At 34.4% G+C, this 19,268-nt stretch overlaps 2 protein-coding genes across 3 annotated transcripts in view; one reads left to right on the forward strand and one right to left on the reverse strand.

Annotated features, from left to right (window-relative positions):
* Positions 1–19,268, forward strand: part of LOC132704155 (alpha-2C adrenergic receptor) — a 347,733-nt gene that overhangs the window by 287,803 nt on the left and 40,662 nt on the right. The window contains exons 2-3 of the mRNA XM_060673975.1: positions 12,556–12,757; positions 18,395–18,603. Coding sequence (XP_060529958.1) covers positions 12,556–12,757; positions 18,395–18,603 — 411 coding nt within the window. The remainder of the gene's footprint in view (positions 1–12,555; positions 12,758–18,394; positions 18,604–19,268) is intronic.
* On the reverse strand, positions 3,332–5,967 carry LOC132703641 (facilitated trehalose transporter Tret1-like). Of its 2 annotated transcripts, XM_060673022.1 has the most exons (5): positions 5,888–5,967; positions 5,671–5,805; positions 4,576–4,866; positions 3,801–4,527; positions 3,332–3,747 (listed from the first exon to the last, which is right to left on the reverse strand). In XM_060673022.1, exons 1-5 carry the CDS (start codon positions 5,955–5,957, stop codon positions 3,615–3,617), a joined length of 1,356 nt encoding a protein of 451 aa, XP_060529005.1. In that variant the 5' UTR covers positions 5,958–5,967; the 3' UTR covers positions 3,332–3,614. The 2 variants fall into 2 exon arrangements, with proteins under 2 accessions (XP_060529005.1, XP_060529004.1); XM_060673021.1 differs by having other exon boundaries at positions 3,332–4,527.

Genomic DNA, 19,268 nt, shown 5'->3' on the forward strand with positions numbered 1-19,268 from the left:
ACGTTCCGCGGGCGGCGGGGAAAATGGAAGACGGTCTATTAAATTAAAATCAATTTGGGGATCGGGGGAAAACTCACAACAAACGGCGCGGAATTTAATAAAGTCCCTTTCAAAATGTGACTTAATATTAGATTTCTCTTCACTTTTTCGATTTATTTCGTCGCGTTAAATGCGAATTTTATGAGGTTTCTCTCAAGTCTATGTCGGGGAGATTATGTGGAGACCATAATGCATAAAAATCTTACAATAAAAAATATGTATTAATTATGCTTGTGACTTTCGAAAAATCGATGAAATCGAAAACGGTATAGACGATCGAAACAATTCTTGACCCAGAAGACGCGCGAGATAGTGGCCAAAATCACTTATTCTTGATGATTTTTTAAAAATGTACAGGGTGCGCCGGAAAATTGCAAAAAAAAACTGAAAATTGGGTACCCCTTATAAGGATAATTGACCATGACTAGAAGGCTGTGTTTCAGCTGCCATTTTCTTTCACGCGACCATATAGTCCGTATGGACATCTAAAACTTTTGTACCGGGGATATTCTATACCACATTCAGAAGTGTAATAGAGTCACATTTTGTAACTATCGACTTCAAATTTAGCAGAGAAGTGAAAGTGCAGACCCACATTTAAACCGTAGAAACTGCGATTTTTTCCTGTTCCCAAAACCCAAGAAACCCATGAAAGCAGGTAGGTTTGGAACGACTAAGGAGATAAAAAAAATCGCTGGAAGAAGTCAAGGCTATTCCAGAAAGTGCTTACCAGAAGTGCTTCAAAGATTAGAAAAAACGTTCGCACAAGTATATTATATCTTGGGGGGATATTTTTTTATAAAACTTAAAAGTCACCTTACTTGTTGAACGCTCCATACGTACAATTACTTTAATGTGGATGTGATTAAACAAAACTAACTAATTTGTATTAACTTATTGCTAAATTCTTATTGATTGAAATTGAAAAGCTGGAAGGTTGCATACGCTGTAAAGATACAGGGATACCTGATTTAAAACATCTAAAATCAAGCTATTGCAGTTTCTCACTACCTCGTTATACAGGGTGACTGACTGGGTTATTTGTTAAGCAGGCAAATTCTTTGAGGTGGTCCTGTATATCTTTGTTAAAACATAGAAGGGCATCTAAGAGAAGAGAGCAAGATATTTTTTAACCGCGGAATATTATTCACTCATAGCTGTGTGTTTGGAATTTCGCGTGAGACGCAATTTGTTTAATTCACTCCCTCGTGAGTTGTGTAGTCTCGGCTCATCCACTTAAACACCCGCCGCATCAGCTGCTAGGGCCCTTACTCTATTGCATACACACAGATAGTCATAATTTTTTTTATATATCTGTTCCTTCTTCAAGTTGTCTTCAGAAATCAGTTTTATTTTATGTTGTTGTCTTTGGACATTCACTGATGAACGAAGATCAAATTTACTTCACATATATCAGACATGGGAGGAAGTTCATCATTAAGGAGATGTTTGTGGGTAAGGGATGTGTGTCCTGTAGATACTCCAAAAGTTCTTACTACTTCCAGTCTGTATGGTTCTTTTTTGGTGTTCCTTCTGGTATTATTTGTCCAAGCAAGGTGTTACATCCAATCCAGATGTTTTGGTAGTCCTAACGGATTTTTTCGTTAACTAATTTTCTGAAGTGTTTTCTCCTTGGTAACAAGTTGTTGGCAGTTGTGATTTCATCACCATCTTCTATCGGTTCTCTGGGTAAGTTAACCTCAACCTTTTTGAGATATTCTCTATATCTCACTGCTAAAGGACGTGTAATACTTCTTCTACTCGAGTAGGTATTTATATCAGACAAGAGGAATTCATTGTTCAGCCATTATATATGTTGTCATCGCGACTTTTCTTTGTAGTTTTTGTGGCATCAATCCAAACACTGGACCGGTGTTGTTGGAAAAGCACGCAGGCAATATTTAATTCCAATATTTTGAATACGTTCTAGTAAATCTAGTAAGATTTTCTAGCAGATTTTTGACACAATGAACGCTTTGCAGATTTGAAGTCAACTTTTCCGATCTGCTCCCCATTTCGCATAAAGTTTCAGGATATTTAGTAATTGTTTACACTATGTGGCGAGTTTCGCAATTTCATTTTGTCAGATGAGTCTGCTATCAAAAGCAAGTTCTAAGCATTTTATTTTATTTACACACTCGATAATACCATGTGAACACATTTACTTTTTTCCTTTTTATTTTGAAAATTTATAGCCGATCTTTTCACCGTTTCGTATTACCACATTAATAGCTGATTGCAATGCTTTTGTTAATTATTCAACTTTTTTGCCTCTGCAGAGGACTGCTATATCATCTACATAGATACACTTTTATTTCTGGACCTATACTTCTACATATATCATTTATTGCAATTGCTATCAACGTAAGTGTTGTCCTTGTGAGATGCCGTTCTCCAATACTCTAGATGTAGGGTAAGTATCATCAGCTCTGACCTTGAAACTTTACTGTACTGATGCCAAGTGCTTTCTTTTTCTGATAGCTTCGTTTATATGATGTTCAAGCAGTACTAGATGATCGATCATCGATCATTTCTTTCTATATCCTGCTTGGTAAGAGAGAAAGAAATTGTTGTTGAAAAATATGTCTAAAATATGTCTTACTTTTAATTTCCCTTTTTTTCCTAATTTTCATTAGCACTTCTTGTAAATTTTTAAATTTATTACGTGTAATTCAGATATTCGTTATTTTTTATTGATACAATTATTTTTTGTTTCTTTTTAGTTTTTCACACCTCCATAAGGATTTTATACAAATTAGTTTCCAATTAGTAATAATCATTTTTGAACTGAATTTACGTAAACTTTTTTGTGATATATTTTATACAGGTTATTAACATACAGTCTAATTCATTATTGTAATTGTCTTCCTGTGATCGCACTCCAAAAATTCTCAAAAGTCCTATTTCTAATTTCCAGAACGTCTAATATTTTTTTTTTGATTCTCATTACCAATTTTGCTATAGAAATGCGAAATTAAAAAGAGGTTAATTTTTTAACAGCATTATATAAAGCATAAGTTATTGGACCAAGGGGCCTGCAACTGAAATAAAGCCATTTTTTTTGCTACAGAATTATTATACCATCCAAAGAAATCTTTTACTCGCAAGAGACATTACTGAACCTGCTACCCATTGATGTTGACAAAAGTAACAAAAACCACAAATTAAAAGCAATTTCCTGGTTCTCTGAATGAATGCATAAAAGCCATTGGAAAAAAATGAATTGGTTTGTAAATTTTCTTTTGTTTTTAAAGTTTAAAAATATAACTTTGAAATATCGATTGGAGTGAATGTTAGCTGTTACACACAAAATATTAAAATTTGTTGAATTCCTTTGCTCAGCAGTATAATAACATAATAATAGAAACAAGAGTAATAATAACAGAAAACTTCGGAAGCATCTTAGATTTAGCGCAGGCGCACTCACTAATACTACAAAAAAGTAAACAATTTCGAGATCGGTGAAAAAATGTTTACTTTACGCCAATTCAAATATGTGAACAACGCCCGTTAGTCGAAAAAATACAACGGTCCTATTCTAGGCCGACGTTACTATCGAAGTTGGTTCAAAGCGACTAATTCCGAATTGCATTTTTTAGGCACCCTTTGATTTCAATTCTTGCTGTATTTGCTCCAACGTACGGCCCCTCGTTTCGGGTATAATCCACAAAGTCAACGCTGTATTCGCCAGCGATACGATCGAGTACACTAAAAACGGACAATACATACCGACGTAAGTACTGAGCAAATGAAACAAATACGTATGGAAAAAGGACGAGAGGGCGAAGCAAATATTCGTTACGCAAAGCCCTTTGGTTTTGATGCTGGCCGAAAACAATTCGCCGAGCATCAGCGTCGGTACGCTGCTCAAACCGACCGAAAAAAATATTATCCACCCGACTACGCCGCATAAGGGGATCCACCGTACGGAATCCATATTGACCGACGTCACGTTATCGTTAAGGTAGAAATATATAGCTTCCACGAGTGACGCAAACGCGCAGAAGAAGCAGGACGCCATGAACGATTTTCTTCTGCCGACTTTCTCGAGAAGCAGTCCGGACATCGGGTTAAATCCGCATAGTAATCCGCTGTAGATGATCGCGGAGATTTGAGGACTGAGACTGCCTCCGGATCGAGCGAAAATTATCTGAGTATACGTCTGCAGTACCGTTAAACCCGCCATGTGCTGGGCGTAACGCAGGAATACGGCAGCCAGGAGCGCTTTTCGATTACTCCTGATATAAAACAGGTCTTTCCACGTTCCCGATTCGGAAATTTGACGTTCCACGTCTAGTTTCGTTTGAAGAAACTCTTCCTCGACGATGTCCTTCTTCAGAAACCATCGTATGGATTTCTTGGCTTCCGCATGCTCGCCTTTCATTATGTAGTAATAGGGAGATTCCGGCATCATGGAGAAACCGACCAGGAAGAGCACCGGCAACGAGAGGAAGATATAAGCCGTTTGTTTTACTCCCAAGAAACTGCCTGAAATCAGCAGTGAAACAACAGGACCACTCACAGCCGCCATCTTACCGATTGAATTGATCGAGAATGTTCCCAGATAATAGGCGAACGTTTGCAGATTTCCCCATGTTCCTCTCACTTTCGGAGTCGATATTTCGCCGATGTAAACGGGGAGCGAGAAAAACATGGCCGCGTCGCTCATTCCGCTTACGAACCTGGCAAAGTAGAACACGTAAACGTTCCTCGCAAATATTGTCGTGATCCAAAAAGTAAATTGGGGCAATGTCAGTACCATTAACGTCCATTTTCTCCCGATTAAGTCGTTGAGGTTGAAGAACGCCAAGCTCGCGGTTAATATGCCTGAAAACGTTATTTCGAGGTTCCAAGGGAAGTGAGGCAAGACCGAAAATATCAAAATGAAGGAGGATCCCACTTCAAAACTTTAACAGCAAATCCGCAGCGAGGAAAGTGATTATAGAAGGGAATTAATAATAAATATGTATAAATAGTTATTATGTCATTTGTAATATGTGTACAGAGAGCTACGAAAAAGTCGGCCCATCTTTGTAATTTTTATTTTTATTTTACACGTTTCCTGGTAGAAAACTCTAATAAATAAAAAAAAAGTATTAATATTAAATAAAATATTACATGATGTTGATGATAAATATAGACCAAGGAAACGCGAATTGTTAAGCTGTAGTTAAAAAGTAAGTACAGTAAATTAAGATATTCAATGAATTCAGAGTATGTTTGTAGCTTATAAAGGGTGGTTCAATAAGGGTTTCCACATTAAAATACTAAAAAAAACTTGTTCAGTTGTTGTTTATGTTTTGAGGTTAGAAATCTCATATAATAATAAACAAATACAGTGGCGTTTCAAAAATATTTCCGATTGTAATGTGGAAACTCTTATTGAATCACCCGTTATGTCCCACATTTAACGAAAGAGTTTCGGAGATTTTTTGATTTTAAAGGTCTTTTGTATTCAATCTATCACAAATTGAAAAAAATTTTTTTTATTAGGTCCTGCATATTTTTTTAAATAAAAATAGAAGTGAAATTGAAGTAACAAGTTTGTCATTAAGTCACTGTTTAATGAACGAGTGTTAAAATGTATACGGCGAAATATGTAGCAAGTATTTTGTTCATAAAATATCTTACCAAGCGGGGGAAATACAGTGAAGTATGACGCTTCTTCGATGGTGATGTTGTAATTAACTTTATCCTCTGTCACTGTGAGCATAAATGGAGAAGTCCAAGAGAACATCGCTCCATTGTTCAGTGAAGTTATGCTTACTGTAATAATTGAGAGAATGCTGTCACACTGTCACCCATAACTGTTCCCCGTGCTTAAAAAATTCAAACGTTAAAAATGTACCTATTAATATCGCTAAAATTTGCGGCCATTTTTGACTTTCCGACGACTTGGATGCATTTTCCGTAACCATATTCACTTGTGGTTTACCTAAAACTGGATTTAGTTATCTCATATTATGTTTGCGAATTTAGATTAAATTCAACACAACATCAATGCGAGGGCAGTTAAATAATTACATTGGTTTTTTTCTTATCTCATTTTGTGCGATGTTTGCGTTGTATCTTGTACAGCCTGGTGAAATTTTGTATGATGAAATATTTAACAGCAAATTTTTGCTGCTTCTCATATCTTTTATTCTTAGACGTAAATTAATTTTACCCATAAAAATTCTGTATTAACTTTACTTCGTTTAAGTTTATACATTTTGCAAAATGTTGTAAGCAAATTGCAAATCTTCCTTTTTTCATTAAAAAAATTGTGGATTTTTAGGAGTGTTAATGTCGTAAAAATTTTGTGGATTTACCCATTTTTTAAGAAATTTTGGAAAAGAAATAGAATAGAAGAATTTTTCTCTTACGTTGCAGAAAATCTAGATTGACAGATTGTTGATAATGATATATCGACAGCAGACATAATCAGGTTTATATCTGACATCAATTTTAAAATACCGCTACCCGATATCCTTTGATTTCAAATATAAACATAAACATTCGTACTGATTAAAATTAAAATAATTTTGACCATTCTACAAAAGAACTGATTTTCAGTGTGTAGTCATCGACAGTTATATCTGCCCAACGAGTGCGAAGTCAGCAAACCCGGTAGTTCATGAGAAAAAAACTTATTAGCTCTTTGAAATAAAACGTAGCTGCAGCTGTATGACAAATTTCAGTTCCGCCGTTTATTAAATAATGAAAGATGTAACATAAGCGCTAAAAGAAAGAAGTAATTGAAATTTTTACTTGAAATTGTGAAATTTGGCTTCCTCTAACTATTTCCTTATGCTATGCTGCTATATATTGAAAATTGTAAAATTCAAAAAATAATAACCTGTATAGATTATAAATCAGTTTATTAACCGAAATCAGAAAATTTATTACGTTTAGCATAGTTATCAAAACGTTTTATTACCAGTCGCGTAGTCAATAAATTAAGTAAACAATAACAATGGATAAAGCTTATTTTATTGACTGAAATAAATTTGTAATTTTTATCACAGTTTTGGTTTCCGATCTAGGTTTTAACATACAAACCTGACAAATTTCACTAAAGATTTTTTTTTAATTCCGCTTCGTATTTGAAAGCTTGACATTTGATGATTTTTGTTCGACGAAACGTCTTAGGTAAAGTACAAGTATAAGATATATCTGAAACTAGCTTTGAGAAAGGTGAATATGAATTTTCAAGAATCTTTAAATTTGACAATATTTTTAAATTTAACCGTCATCCTAATTTTCGCAATTGCCAATTTACGCTCCTATCGATTATATTAACCATCCGTAGTGTAACACATGATCGATATTAAGATTGTGATTCATTTGAACAGTGACGTTTTACTATTAACTTCCGCTCTAATTTAAGCAGATTTCAAATGGAATTTTTAATGTACCTAACCTACAACAGCGTCTCGCGAAAAGCGAGTGTTGTTTATTTTGCGCCGCTTAAAGTTCCTTCAACTCCCCTGAATTTATTCATAGCACTTAACATGCTAATAGAGTGCGACTTCCTTTTTCAATTTTCCGATCATGCAACAAGCTTCACGATATAAAGCGAGAGCCGACCCGACCTATAGCGAAGCCGAAAAGCACGCAAATATTTTCAGGTGTCCACGCCGGATGTTACCTCGCTTGAAAGCTATAAATTTCCCGTAATAGCTACTCAATTTATTCTTTCGCTTCTATTTCGGTTTGGTTAGTTTTCTCGGGACGTATTTGAACTTTTAGTAGGGCCATTTCTGTTATTCAAATACCGGTGAAACTGTAATCCTTAGAAATATTATTCTTAATTTTCCAAAGAAACGTTCACAGGCTACTGTTATATTTTCTATAAAACTTCTGGATTGCTGCTGCGTCGAACTAGCTAACGTTTCGCCAATCACCCTGTTGGCTTCTTCAGAGCTTGACTGAAACTGGCTCGCATTTTACTCTGTACCTGCTTCTATATTGTGATGACGGATGATGGATGACTGATTCCCATATTGATGAGTCGCGGTTAAGATTTTCTTTGGAAGAAGAATTGATCACTTGCAAGAATTTTAGTTTTATCGAATAAAATTTTACGTCCAGTTTTTCGTGTTTTAACCTTAAAGCTCTTTCACGTACTTTGAGCCTAGTTGATTTTTTTTTGTCCGGTCTCTTCAGTAAAGAAAGCATGAGGAAACTTTCAAGATAAGGAATCTAAAACCGAGGTTAATAGCATCATAAAAAAATTCATTATCTAGTATTCTAGTCTTTCTTTTAGTAAATGGAAAATGTTCCTGTACAAAAACCTTACATCTTCACAATTAAAGTAATGACCAATTGATTTGAAGGTTACAATTCGATCCGAACTAAAAATCCCTTCGACGATTCCATAAACTCTTGACCAAAAGTTGGGATATATTGTTGTATAAAAAATATTTTTGAGTTCCTAGAAGTTATAATGAATTATTAAATGTCATTTAATATGATATCGAATATAAGTACAATTTGTTTTTTTACAACATTTTGAAAACCAAATTAATAATAAAATGTGTGCTTTTTTTCGCAAATTACAAGCGTGCTTTATTATTGTTCCTGTTTTAACTGGCGGTACAGCAATCCTGATAATAAAGTAAATAACACTCGTAATATTACGAGATAAAAATCAATATTACACCCCTTATGCCGGTAAACACATCGGGCTATAGCTTTTGGGACGCACAAAGAATTCAAATATCGATAAAGATAATGCTGATCAGCGTTTAAAATTATGCAATATAAATATAGATTTTTCAGAAACTTCATACTTAATAACTTTTGCCTAAACCCTGCCTAAAAGTATAACGCAACTGCAAAAGCATAACGAAACTTAGTAACAAACATTTTTAAAAGATGACAACAATTTCCAAATTCGCAAAAAAATTTCAATACAGAAACACAATCGGACACAATTAGCAATAATCACACTATCAAAAGTTGGACAGGTTTCAATTTGTTGTAAAAAATAAGATGAGTAACTGAGATCAACCCCAAAGCTGAAATATGGAGTATTAAAAAAGTTGCTAAAATATCTGCTTTGTGGCTGATCTCAGTTATCTATCGGTTCTGTTTATTACCAGTAGCCTCGTTGCTGAATTTTCACTCTAGCGTGTAAAATAATAATTAAAAAAATTACATTAATAGTTAAGAATCCCCACCAGCTTTTGGATACCCTTACTCCACCTCTCTGCTCTCTTGCAAATGGAAACCTCTTAGTTTCCCTTCAGTTTCCATCCTCAGTGAAATTTACAAGTATATCTATCTAGTTATCAATTTATATCTTGAATTAGATGGAAATTGGCGGCCATCTAAGTACGTTCCCTTCCCTATCCGATTTTATAGGACGGGCAATCTGGATTTTTAAATTGCCCAAATAAAAAAGATGAGAATTCAATTAAATCCGTGAAAAACAAATCAGAAAAACCCTCTCAATGCCAAACTTGTAAATTTCGCGGCAAACAAACCAAGATCTCTAAATCAAACACAACCAGAGCCGGGCAGTAAACCTAATTTATTCCATTACGAAATTTCCTTGCCTGTGTACGCCCGCAAAGCTAAAGAAATACAATTGAAACACGGTGCACGTAAATTTTCCTAACAACAGGTGTGTATGTGCCACCTAGCAAATTGAATAATAGTCCGGCGAATTCGGCACGAGAGAGGTAAAATTCATTCGTTGCTTAATAATTTATCGAACTGTTGGGCAATATTTCTGTTGCTCCTCAGCATCGCTGCAACTTTGTTTAAGCCGCTTTAGTGGATCGGCATAACTATTGATTTTTTCTCTTCATATCGTGAATGGCTTGCAGATTTATAAACATGTAAATATAAATTAATCATAATCCATTTCAGAAAGGTGTAGAACGATAAAACCTTATTGAGTACGCAAATACACTACAGAGTAACCCGAAGAATACTTAAGTCACTTTCATTGTTTCGCATTGATTTCATTGCAGAATTCTTGATTTTTATCGAGTTCAGGAAGTACCGCCCGGTTCTCGTATAAGCAGAATAAAAATTTTGCATTATATACGTAGTATTCGGTATCCTTATTTACTATTAAATAATTTACAAAAAATATATTATACAGAATTAAATTACTAAAAAAGTTTTTTATTCAATCAAACAGTGGCCTATCATTTTGTTGCGTCTTGCTACAAATCCATTCACTTGTGCCCTTATACATTCTGTAGTATTTTAGTTCCCAATTATATGGAGGTATGCATAGCACAGTTACAATATGTTTTTCTGATTATCAAAATGAAATTAGAGTTTTTTCCATACGTTGTGGATGATAGTTTGCATTGTCCATGGCTGCCACTGAATCAGGAATGGGAATGGGAATGGGGAAATAAAGGAAAAATTATTATACCATTTATTATTAGGGATAAAATAAAAATATTATTGTGCACATCGAAACTTTTATCTGATATAGCCTATATAGTATTTCATGAGGTATAACCTACTCATAGTGCGGTTTCCATAATTTGCGACCCTTCAAGAACGTTATATACAAAAATAAAGTCTTATTCAGTGGGATGGTATTGGCACCTCAGATGTAGCGTCAGTGAAATGGGATACAAATTCGCAGGACATTCATTTAAAGCTTTAAACAAAATGTAGAGTTCAAGTGAAGTATTCCTGCCAACATTGAAAACGAAATATTCCCTACTGTAAAATATAAAAATTTTAATATGTCAAAACATGTGACAGATAGGTGCACTTATGTCTATTATTCTACTCCGTACTCTAAAATATCCAATTATGAACTGATAAAGTTTATACAAAGTGTCACTATGTCAGAATTACCCACGGCCGCGAGCCACTTGGAATGTTTCCGGAATTTTAGTCACGGCTGCCAAACCCGGATGTTTTCAGCAGATTTTGGCCATAGTATTTGGACGTGTCTCAATTGTGACGATAATGTCTCCCTTCACTAAGTGAATGTATTCGTGCTGTTTCGAAAAAATACTTTCTTAAAAAAAATTTAAAAACCTTTTCCTTCATATTTCTCACACTAATAAATTTCTTTCAGAAATGCTACTAAATCGTAGATTCCGTGGTATTTCTGTCAAAAATTAGAATTCTGTGTGGAAAAAACACAAAATTTTTCAGAAAACGTTCCATTTAATATTTCTTGCAAAAGCAAACTATAATCACAATTTGCTATACAAAATATGTTTACAATTATACTTTTTACAAAGCTTCTGGATTCCTCCTGCGGCGGTTTTTGCCGAGTCGAAATTGCTACAAGCAAAAACCGACGCAGGAGGAATCCAGAAGCTTTGAAAAAAGTATTACAGTAGCCTGTGGAACTTTCTTTGAAAAATTATGTTTACAATTATTCGGGGAATCCAAATATAAAGAAATAGAGACGGTTCCAGAATAAATGTTGATGCATTGATCAATTAACTGTAGTTTATGTGGCCTATGCAAATTTAATTTTTTGTTCTACTTTCGAATACATCAACCGAAGCCACGCTATATGTTTTTATGAAGTTCTATTTATTTATTTTTTTTCACAATCTACCCCGTTAATTTTTCAAAGAAACTTCCACGCGCTACTGTAACACTTTTTATAAAACTTCTGGATTCCTCCTGCGTCGGTTTTTGTTGAGTCGAACTAGCTAACGTTTCGCCAATCATCCTTCTTCAGAGCTTGACTGAAACTGGTTCGAATTTTACTTTGTACCTGCTTTTATATTGTTTGAGAGGGGCGGAACTAAATGAGGGACATGAACATCGTCTCGGATAACTGATTCCCATATTGGTGACAGGTAGAGACCTGAGTGGCGGTTAAGATTGTTGAGTTGCTTATAGATTTCTATAGACTCTCGGATTTTTAGTTTTTAGTTTTATCGAGTACAATCTTATGTCCGGTTTCGTGATTGTGTTCGGCAACTGCTGATGAGTTTATTTGTCTTAGCTTTAAATATCTTTCTTGTTCTTTGAGCCTAGTTCTTATTTTTCGTCCGGTCTCTCCAATGTATTCTCTGCCGCTTATGCATGGAATGCTGTAAACACCTGGCATCTCAAATGGAATTTCGTCTTTGACGGATCGAAGATGTTGAGAGATTTTTGGACAGGTAGTAAATCTGGTTTTCACGTTATATTTCTTTAGAACTTTTGATATATGGTCATTGATGTTTTGAATATAAGGAAGGATAACAGTGGCAAGTGTGGGATTGCTTTCGGTTTCATTGCTATTGGAAGGTGTGGTGTTTGCTCTGAAAAAGCCGAGCAGGACGATTGGCTAAACTTAGCTTGTTAGACTCAACAAAAACCGATGCCGGAGGAATCCAGAAGTTTTATAAAAAACAAAACGTACACTGTTATAAAGAGCGTCTCAAATGTCATGGTCCAAAGTTCAAATATAGATTTTACGCTTTTTCCTGTAAATAACACGAAAACTTCAAGAAACTGGAAGTACAAGGACTTATATTGAATGTAATCACTTATAATTTAGCTGGTGTGGAGTATATTTTTAAAAAATACGTTTGTTTGTTTCAGCTGAGCGAGGAACTGGGCTACGTCTTATACTCTGCGTTGGGTTCATTTTATATACCGTCGTGCATTATGGTGTTCGTGTATATCCGAATATACTACGCAGCGAAAGCGAGAGCCCGAAGAGGTATCCGAAAACCTCCGAGGAGACCGGCGCCGGACGCCCAGACAAGTTTTACAAATTCTCCTGGCCGTACGACCAAAAACGGTAAGTTCATCGCACATTTTTTTCTATTTTTGCCCAAAAATTAAGCCACCAAAAAATAAAAATAATATTAATGTTTAACTCAACATATAAACGACAATTCACAGTTATTTGTCTAACTAACCAAAACTATCCTTCTCATTCATTGATACTTAAACCAAAAGTAGTAGGAGAAGCAAAATAATTGCAAAGCCATAGTAAGTACAGAGTTGAGCCAAATTACACAATTTTGACCACCTCAGTTTCGTTTCCTATGGATCCGGGCCACTTCGGACATTTCTGGGATTTTACCGCAATCGGATGTTTTCGGAGATATTTCCCACGTCTTGAATTTTGACGTTTGTCAATTCTGACGGTCGTGTCAGTGAATGTATGTATTCGTGTTGTCTTATGAAAATGTAACCAAAAACTAACAGTTGTAGAAAAAGTATAGTATGCAACACGTTCCGTAAACTTTGTATGTCACTCATTTATTAAATACTCGTTCCGCATAATATACTATTATAACGATGCCAAATGTTACTATTAGAAGTGGAAATAGTATATATTAGGCAATAAGTACGGTAAACGACATTTGACTCACGTGTTTACTTGACGCAAGCGGAGCACAGCGGAGCGAGTGTTTATTAAACGAGTGACTTAAAAAGTTTACCGAACGTGTTGCATACTATACTTTTCCTACGACCGCTAGTTTTTGGGTACATTTTCGTAAAACAACACGAATACATTCCAGGAGATGACCGTCAGAACTGACAAACGTCAAAATTGAAGGTGTGGAGGTGTGGAAAATATCTCCGACAACATCCGGACATCCGGTAAAATACCGGAAATGTCCGAAGTGGCTCGGATCCGTAGGAAACGAAACTGACGTGGTAAAGTGACGTTTCCCACACGCTAGATCGGTGTGTAATTAGGTATTTTATAGAAGGGAGTAGAAAAAATATTTTAGTTTCTTATGATAACAATAATGTATTGACGTTTATAATCGCATTAGGTCTGCGATAAGTCGAAAGGTATACTTATATAAATATAAAATAAAATAACACTTATACAAAACCTATACATTGTTTAAAAACTTAGAGTAGTAGGCCGCATCTACCAGAAGAGCTTTTACTTCATTGCAAAGTTGCCTTTTGCGGAAATTCCCTAATAGTATGAAGTAACAAACTAGAAAACCCGTAATAATTTTTATTCTCGACCACGATATCATTCCTATTGCTAATCCGATGATTGTGAATGTCAACAGAAAGAGGATACTAATTCCGGATTTGTTTAACAAATATCAATACTGAATAGATATATTATAAAGACACCGTTAATATTTGAAAATATTTAAACTTTTCTTTTATAGCATATGGTCAATACCCGCGATTAAAGTTGAATAACAAAATGAAGCCCAAAAAAGTAAATATGCCGCTTTGAGAACTTTCAGTTAAGACAGGCTAAGCAACAGATGTACTCGAAATTTTATCAGAAAGACAAAACGATATGGGGTTCGAAGGTCAGTTTAGGGTCAAACAAAACTCCAGGGTAGTTCATAGTTAATAGATTGTTAAAAGATGTTTTAGTTTCTTAGAGCAGACTCGAATCTTCAAGCACCCGAATTTTGAAAAAAAAATTCAGATTTTACCTGGTTGAACGGAAATAAAAGTAATTATAATTCTAAGTTTCCTTTTATTCCATTAAAAAAAAGGCCCCTGGCGGAGTTACAGCGCCACCTAGCATAATGATCTCTCCTAAATTTCCCGCACACCAAAAAGACATCACAAAACACAAACTATAGGGCTATTTCCTTTATCTGCAATTTCTGTAGAGTTTTAGAATCTCCCCCATAGGACAAAACATTTCATGTTGTTAAGAACCAAAGAGTTCTCCAACAATATGTTTTTTTAAAGGAAGATTTAGCATTACCAATTTAACGACGATGTCTCAGTATATTTCTGAGGCTGTTGATGCAGGTTCTCAAATGGACGTCATATATCTTAATTTTTCAAAAGCGTTTGATCGCCTACATCACAAAATTCTAATCCACGAGCTCTTTAGGATTTTTCGAATCGCACGTCTATCTCTATGGTTACACTCCGGATGGATATGACATAACGACGTAAAAAATTTCAAAAAAAATCCGGTGTTCAGAGGATTGTGTTGCTCTCCACCTTAGTATATAACAAATCAACTCTTTTACCACCATGAGTGTAGCTGTGAAATATGACTATCATCTTTTTGATAAAACTCTCTCCCATTCTAGCATTTTTTGTGACTTAAGAATAATATTCGACCAGAAATTAACCTTTGTTCCTCATGTTGATAAGATATTGGTGGATGCCTCAAGAAGCTATGAATTCAATTTTATATAACTCGTACATCAAGTCTAAGCTGGAGTATGCATCACTAGTTTGATCTCCTGAGTACAATTGTCATAGTAATAGCCTGGAAAAAATCACCGTAAGTTTTTTATGTGTGGTATAAGATAGACAGAGTATATCCCCCACAAGGCTTTTTAAATAGATTTGGTTATGTGTCTTTTAGTGATAGCCAAGATTACCATTATTTGATGACTTTATTTATAATTTGAAATAACTTGTTTGATGATGTTTGATGACTTATTACATAGATTAAATTTTCTGGTTCCCCGTATTAACTCTACCACCACATGAACAACAAATATTTTAAAATTTCCACCTATTTTCTCTATCTGCTCCAAGTACAATGCTCGACACGGTTTAGACTTTTTTTCGCAATCCAAGGTAAAAACGTTATTGCTCCATTAACTAGAATTATGATTTTGAGTGTTTTCCCATTTGCTTGTTTTTTTTACTAGAGCTAACGTCTATGTTAGGCTAACCTTCAGGTTCAGTTTCGTCATATCAACATTACTTGCAATGTTTCTGTAACTATTTAAACTTTGTGCTAGAACCTACCTGTTAGTTGGACTTCATGCCTCTTAGGTAGACTTCTTTAAATAAATAAATAAAAGTAGTAAACATTTTATTTTTTTATAAATGGAACTGGTCAAACTCATTTTATGCACACTATATATTTATTACTAACAATGATAATTTCGAGACTCTGGCCTCATTGGATTAAAAAATTAATTTTTACTTCCAGAAAATACTAAGATTACTACTTAAGATATTTCCGATAAAATCCCCCTTATAACGTCCGCAGCTTTCCGACGCTTTCAGAAGAACAGAAATGGCGGAAATATCGCGTGAAAAAAAACGCGATACATCTTTCCCCCTTCACGGATCTTCTGCGCGCATCCGACCGAAAACGCATTTGGAAGGACAGGATATATTTCTAAACATTTCTCTTCGGATCGCGAAGACACACGAGAGAGCGATATTAGAAAATACAAAAGAAATCCAAGATGTATCTAGTTTTAAGCGAATGGGACGGAATCAATCATCTTATTCGTTCGAATTTTAAAACAGACAGATGAAATAATAGAAAATATCGAAACGAGACTATACCGTGCTGCGGAAAACGCTTTTCATATAGAATTTAGGGGGGCGAAACGAGTGAGTGACATTTGCAAAATTGGGAGTATCATCTAAAAATAAGATGTCGTCGTCGGGATCGACCTTTTTCGAAAGGTTACTCCATTTAATATACTGAAAGGCAAACGCGTATGGAATGGATTTGATGGTCTCATTGTGGCGCGGTTCTTTGGTGATGTCGTACTCTTGTCTATAATTTATATTCATTTGTACATAACCGTATAGCAAACTTAGCTTACACTGGCTTGTTATAATTCTTAAAACCATCTCTGTGCACTAAGCATGTAAGACACTCCGCATCCTAGTCCTAGATAATTTTCTTCTTCTAAGAGTGCCGTCTTCATCATTGAAAATCTCGGTGAACCTCGGACGATCCTGGGCAGTTCGAAATAGTGAGTGAACATGTCCAATATCTGATATCCTTTAGCCTTGAATGCTTCTTTCTACCTAGGCCGCCCTGGGCCTCAATTTTACCTTGCATTTTCAATTTCAGGATCTGATATCTACTTCGACGCATTATGTGATCCAAATAGGCTGTCTTCCGTTTTTCAACTACGTTCACCAACTCTCTTTCGCACTGGGCTCGCTTCTATACCTTCTCGTTGTCTCGTGTATCCACATCTTAAAGGCTTGTATTTTGTTAATGGTGCAAATCTTTGGAGTCCATGTTTCACAGCCGTACAACAAAACTGTACATAACAATTCACAAATCGCTATCTGAGCCTCAGGCTTAGGGTGGAATTACACAAGAATAACCCCATCAGATTAAAGTTGGCTCTTGGCTGCTCGATTCTAGTCCCCACTGCTATTTCTGGCTCTAGGTGGTTGCTGATCCAGGACCCAAATATTTGAATTTTTCTACCACTTCTATTCGTTTTCCATATATGCTTATATTTATGGTAAAATTGGATTTCATCGTTGACGTCATTTGAAGGAAATGCATTCAAAGAATAAAAGAAATTGTAGACGAAAGGGAACATTCAGTTGAAACTTGTTAAAACATTCGTTTCATTAGCTCTCGAGGAAGTTTTTGTGGCTATGGTAATGTGAATAATTTTATCCAAATGGAAATAATGTATCCCATATACCTACAACCTTAAATAACGTACTATAATACAAAAAAAACAACGATGTTTGTTGAACCTACTAGTAAGTTATTGTTATAAATTATTGAAAATGCCACAATTTGCCATTGTAATAGTATATACAAATCTTCTGGATTTCTCTTACGTCGGATTTTATGTGTATGATGTATATATATATATATATATATATATATATATATATATATATATATATATATATATATATATATATATATATATATATATATATATATATATATATATATATATATATATATATATATATATATATATATATATATATATATATATATATATATATATATATATATATATATATATATATATATATATATATATATATATATATATATATATATATATATATATATATATATATATATATATATATATATATATATATATATATATATATATATATATATATATATATATATATATATATATATGTGCTGCTGTTTCGCCATCATTCCTGAAATTAAAAAAAATAACAAATATGCATCTGCCAGCAGGAGCACCGGAAACGGTTAAAATTCTAAGAAATTTTTTTTTTAAACAAATTTAATATTGTTTTAATTTTAAATTTAGTACACGTTTTTTAAGAATCAAAGGATCAAAGGGCATTTTTTGTTGCTAAATATTTTAAAATAATTTTACCAGTAGCGTCTGTAATAGGTATTAACTTTAAACTGAATCTTTTGGCAACGCAACAAAGGTCCGAAGTTGCTCAAAAAAAAAAAACATTAATATGACTCATTTTTATTTTATAAATTTAGTGGATTAATGAAAAAGGCCTTTCGGACTATTTAAATTGAATACTAAAGTATATTAGTAAGATTTGTTAAGAAAATATATTTTTCTTTGTGCTCTCCTTGGAATTTCGATCCCCTTACGGCATTACGGACCACTAATAATATTAAATTTTCTTATTAAAATTACTTCGCTATTTAAAATGTTAACTTCGATTTGTCCGTCCAACAATACATTAATTTTGTTTTTAAACTGATTTAATTCAATTAAATCCTTCTTTATAGGCACTGAGGCAGTAGGAGCTAGTGAATCTGTCGATCGTAACAGCAACAACTCACCGCGGGACGGTGATCGACAAATTGCTACGATCGAATCACATCCAGTTCCAATTCCCATTCCAACCGTAACATGCGACTTGGCTTCGGATATTTCAACCAGCGATAACGCGGACAACCAAGGAGGAGAAACGCAAGAAGAAAAGGATACACTCAAGGTAGAAAGCTGACTGTTTGATCTTAATTATTATTGTCATTTTTGGCACCCTATTGTTTTTACTGAACACACTGAAGTTTTAATAAATTAAAAAGTTTGAAATAAATAAAAAATTGCCACAAATATAAAGAATTTGAAGTGAAACACAATCGAAAATATCCAGAAAAGTCTTAACATTGGCGTAGAATTTCAAATTTGGTTTCTCGTGACTTAATCTGTATATTAGTGACTCGTTCTGGAATTTTTAAAATTTCAAATGTAGGTTGTATTATTATTACATAGAGGGTGATTCATTAATAGTTACAAATATAACTACAACAATCAGGTGTATATAAAGTTATTGTTTTTCTAGATGTTTAATTATTTTTGTCTGCCCCCTTCAGTAATTTTATTATACACCGATCTAGAGTGCGGGAAGCGTCACGTTATCACGTGAGTCTTTTATCCAACGAATCCAAGCCGCTTCGGACATTTCCGGGATATTACCGCACGGGTTTGGGAGCAATCGGATATTTTCGGAGATTTTGACGCAAGGCTTGAATTTTGACGTTTGTCAATTCCGATGGTCATGTATGCAACAGTTTTGGAAAACTTTTTAGGTCACTCGTTTATTAAACACTTCGCTCCGCTCGTGCCAAATAAACTCGTCACTCAAATGCCGTTTAC

Source organism: Cylas formicarius, unplaced genomic scaffold (assembly GCF_029955315.1).
Source record: "Cylas formicarius isolate icCylForm1 unplaced genomic scaffold, icCylForm1.1 PGA_scaffold_6__28_contigs__length_40554024, whole genome shotgun sequence".
Lineage (NCBI taxonomy): Eukaryota > Metazoa > Arthropoda > Insecta > Coleoptera > Brentidae > Cylas > Cylas formicarius.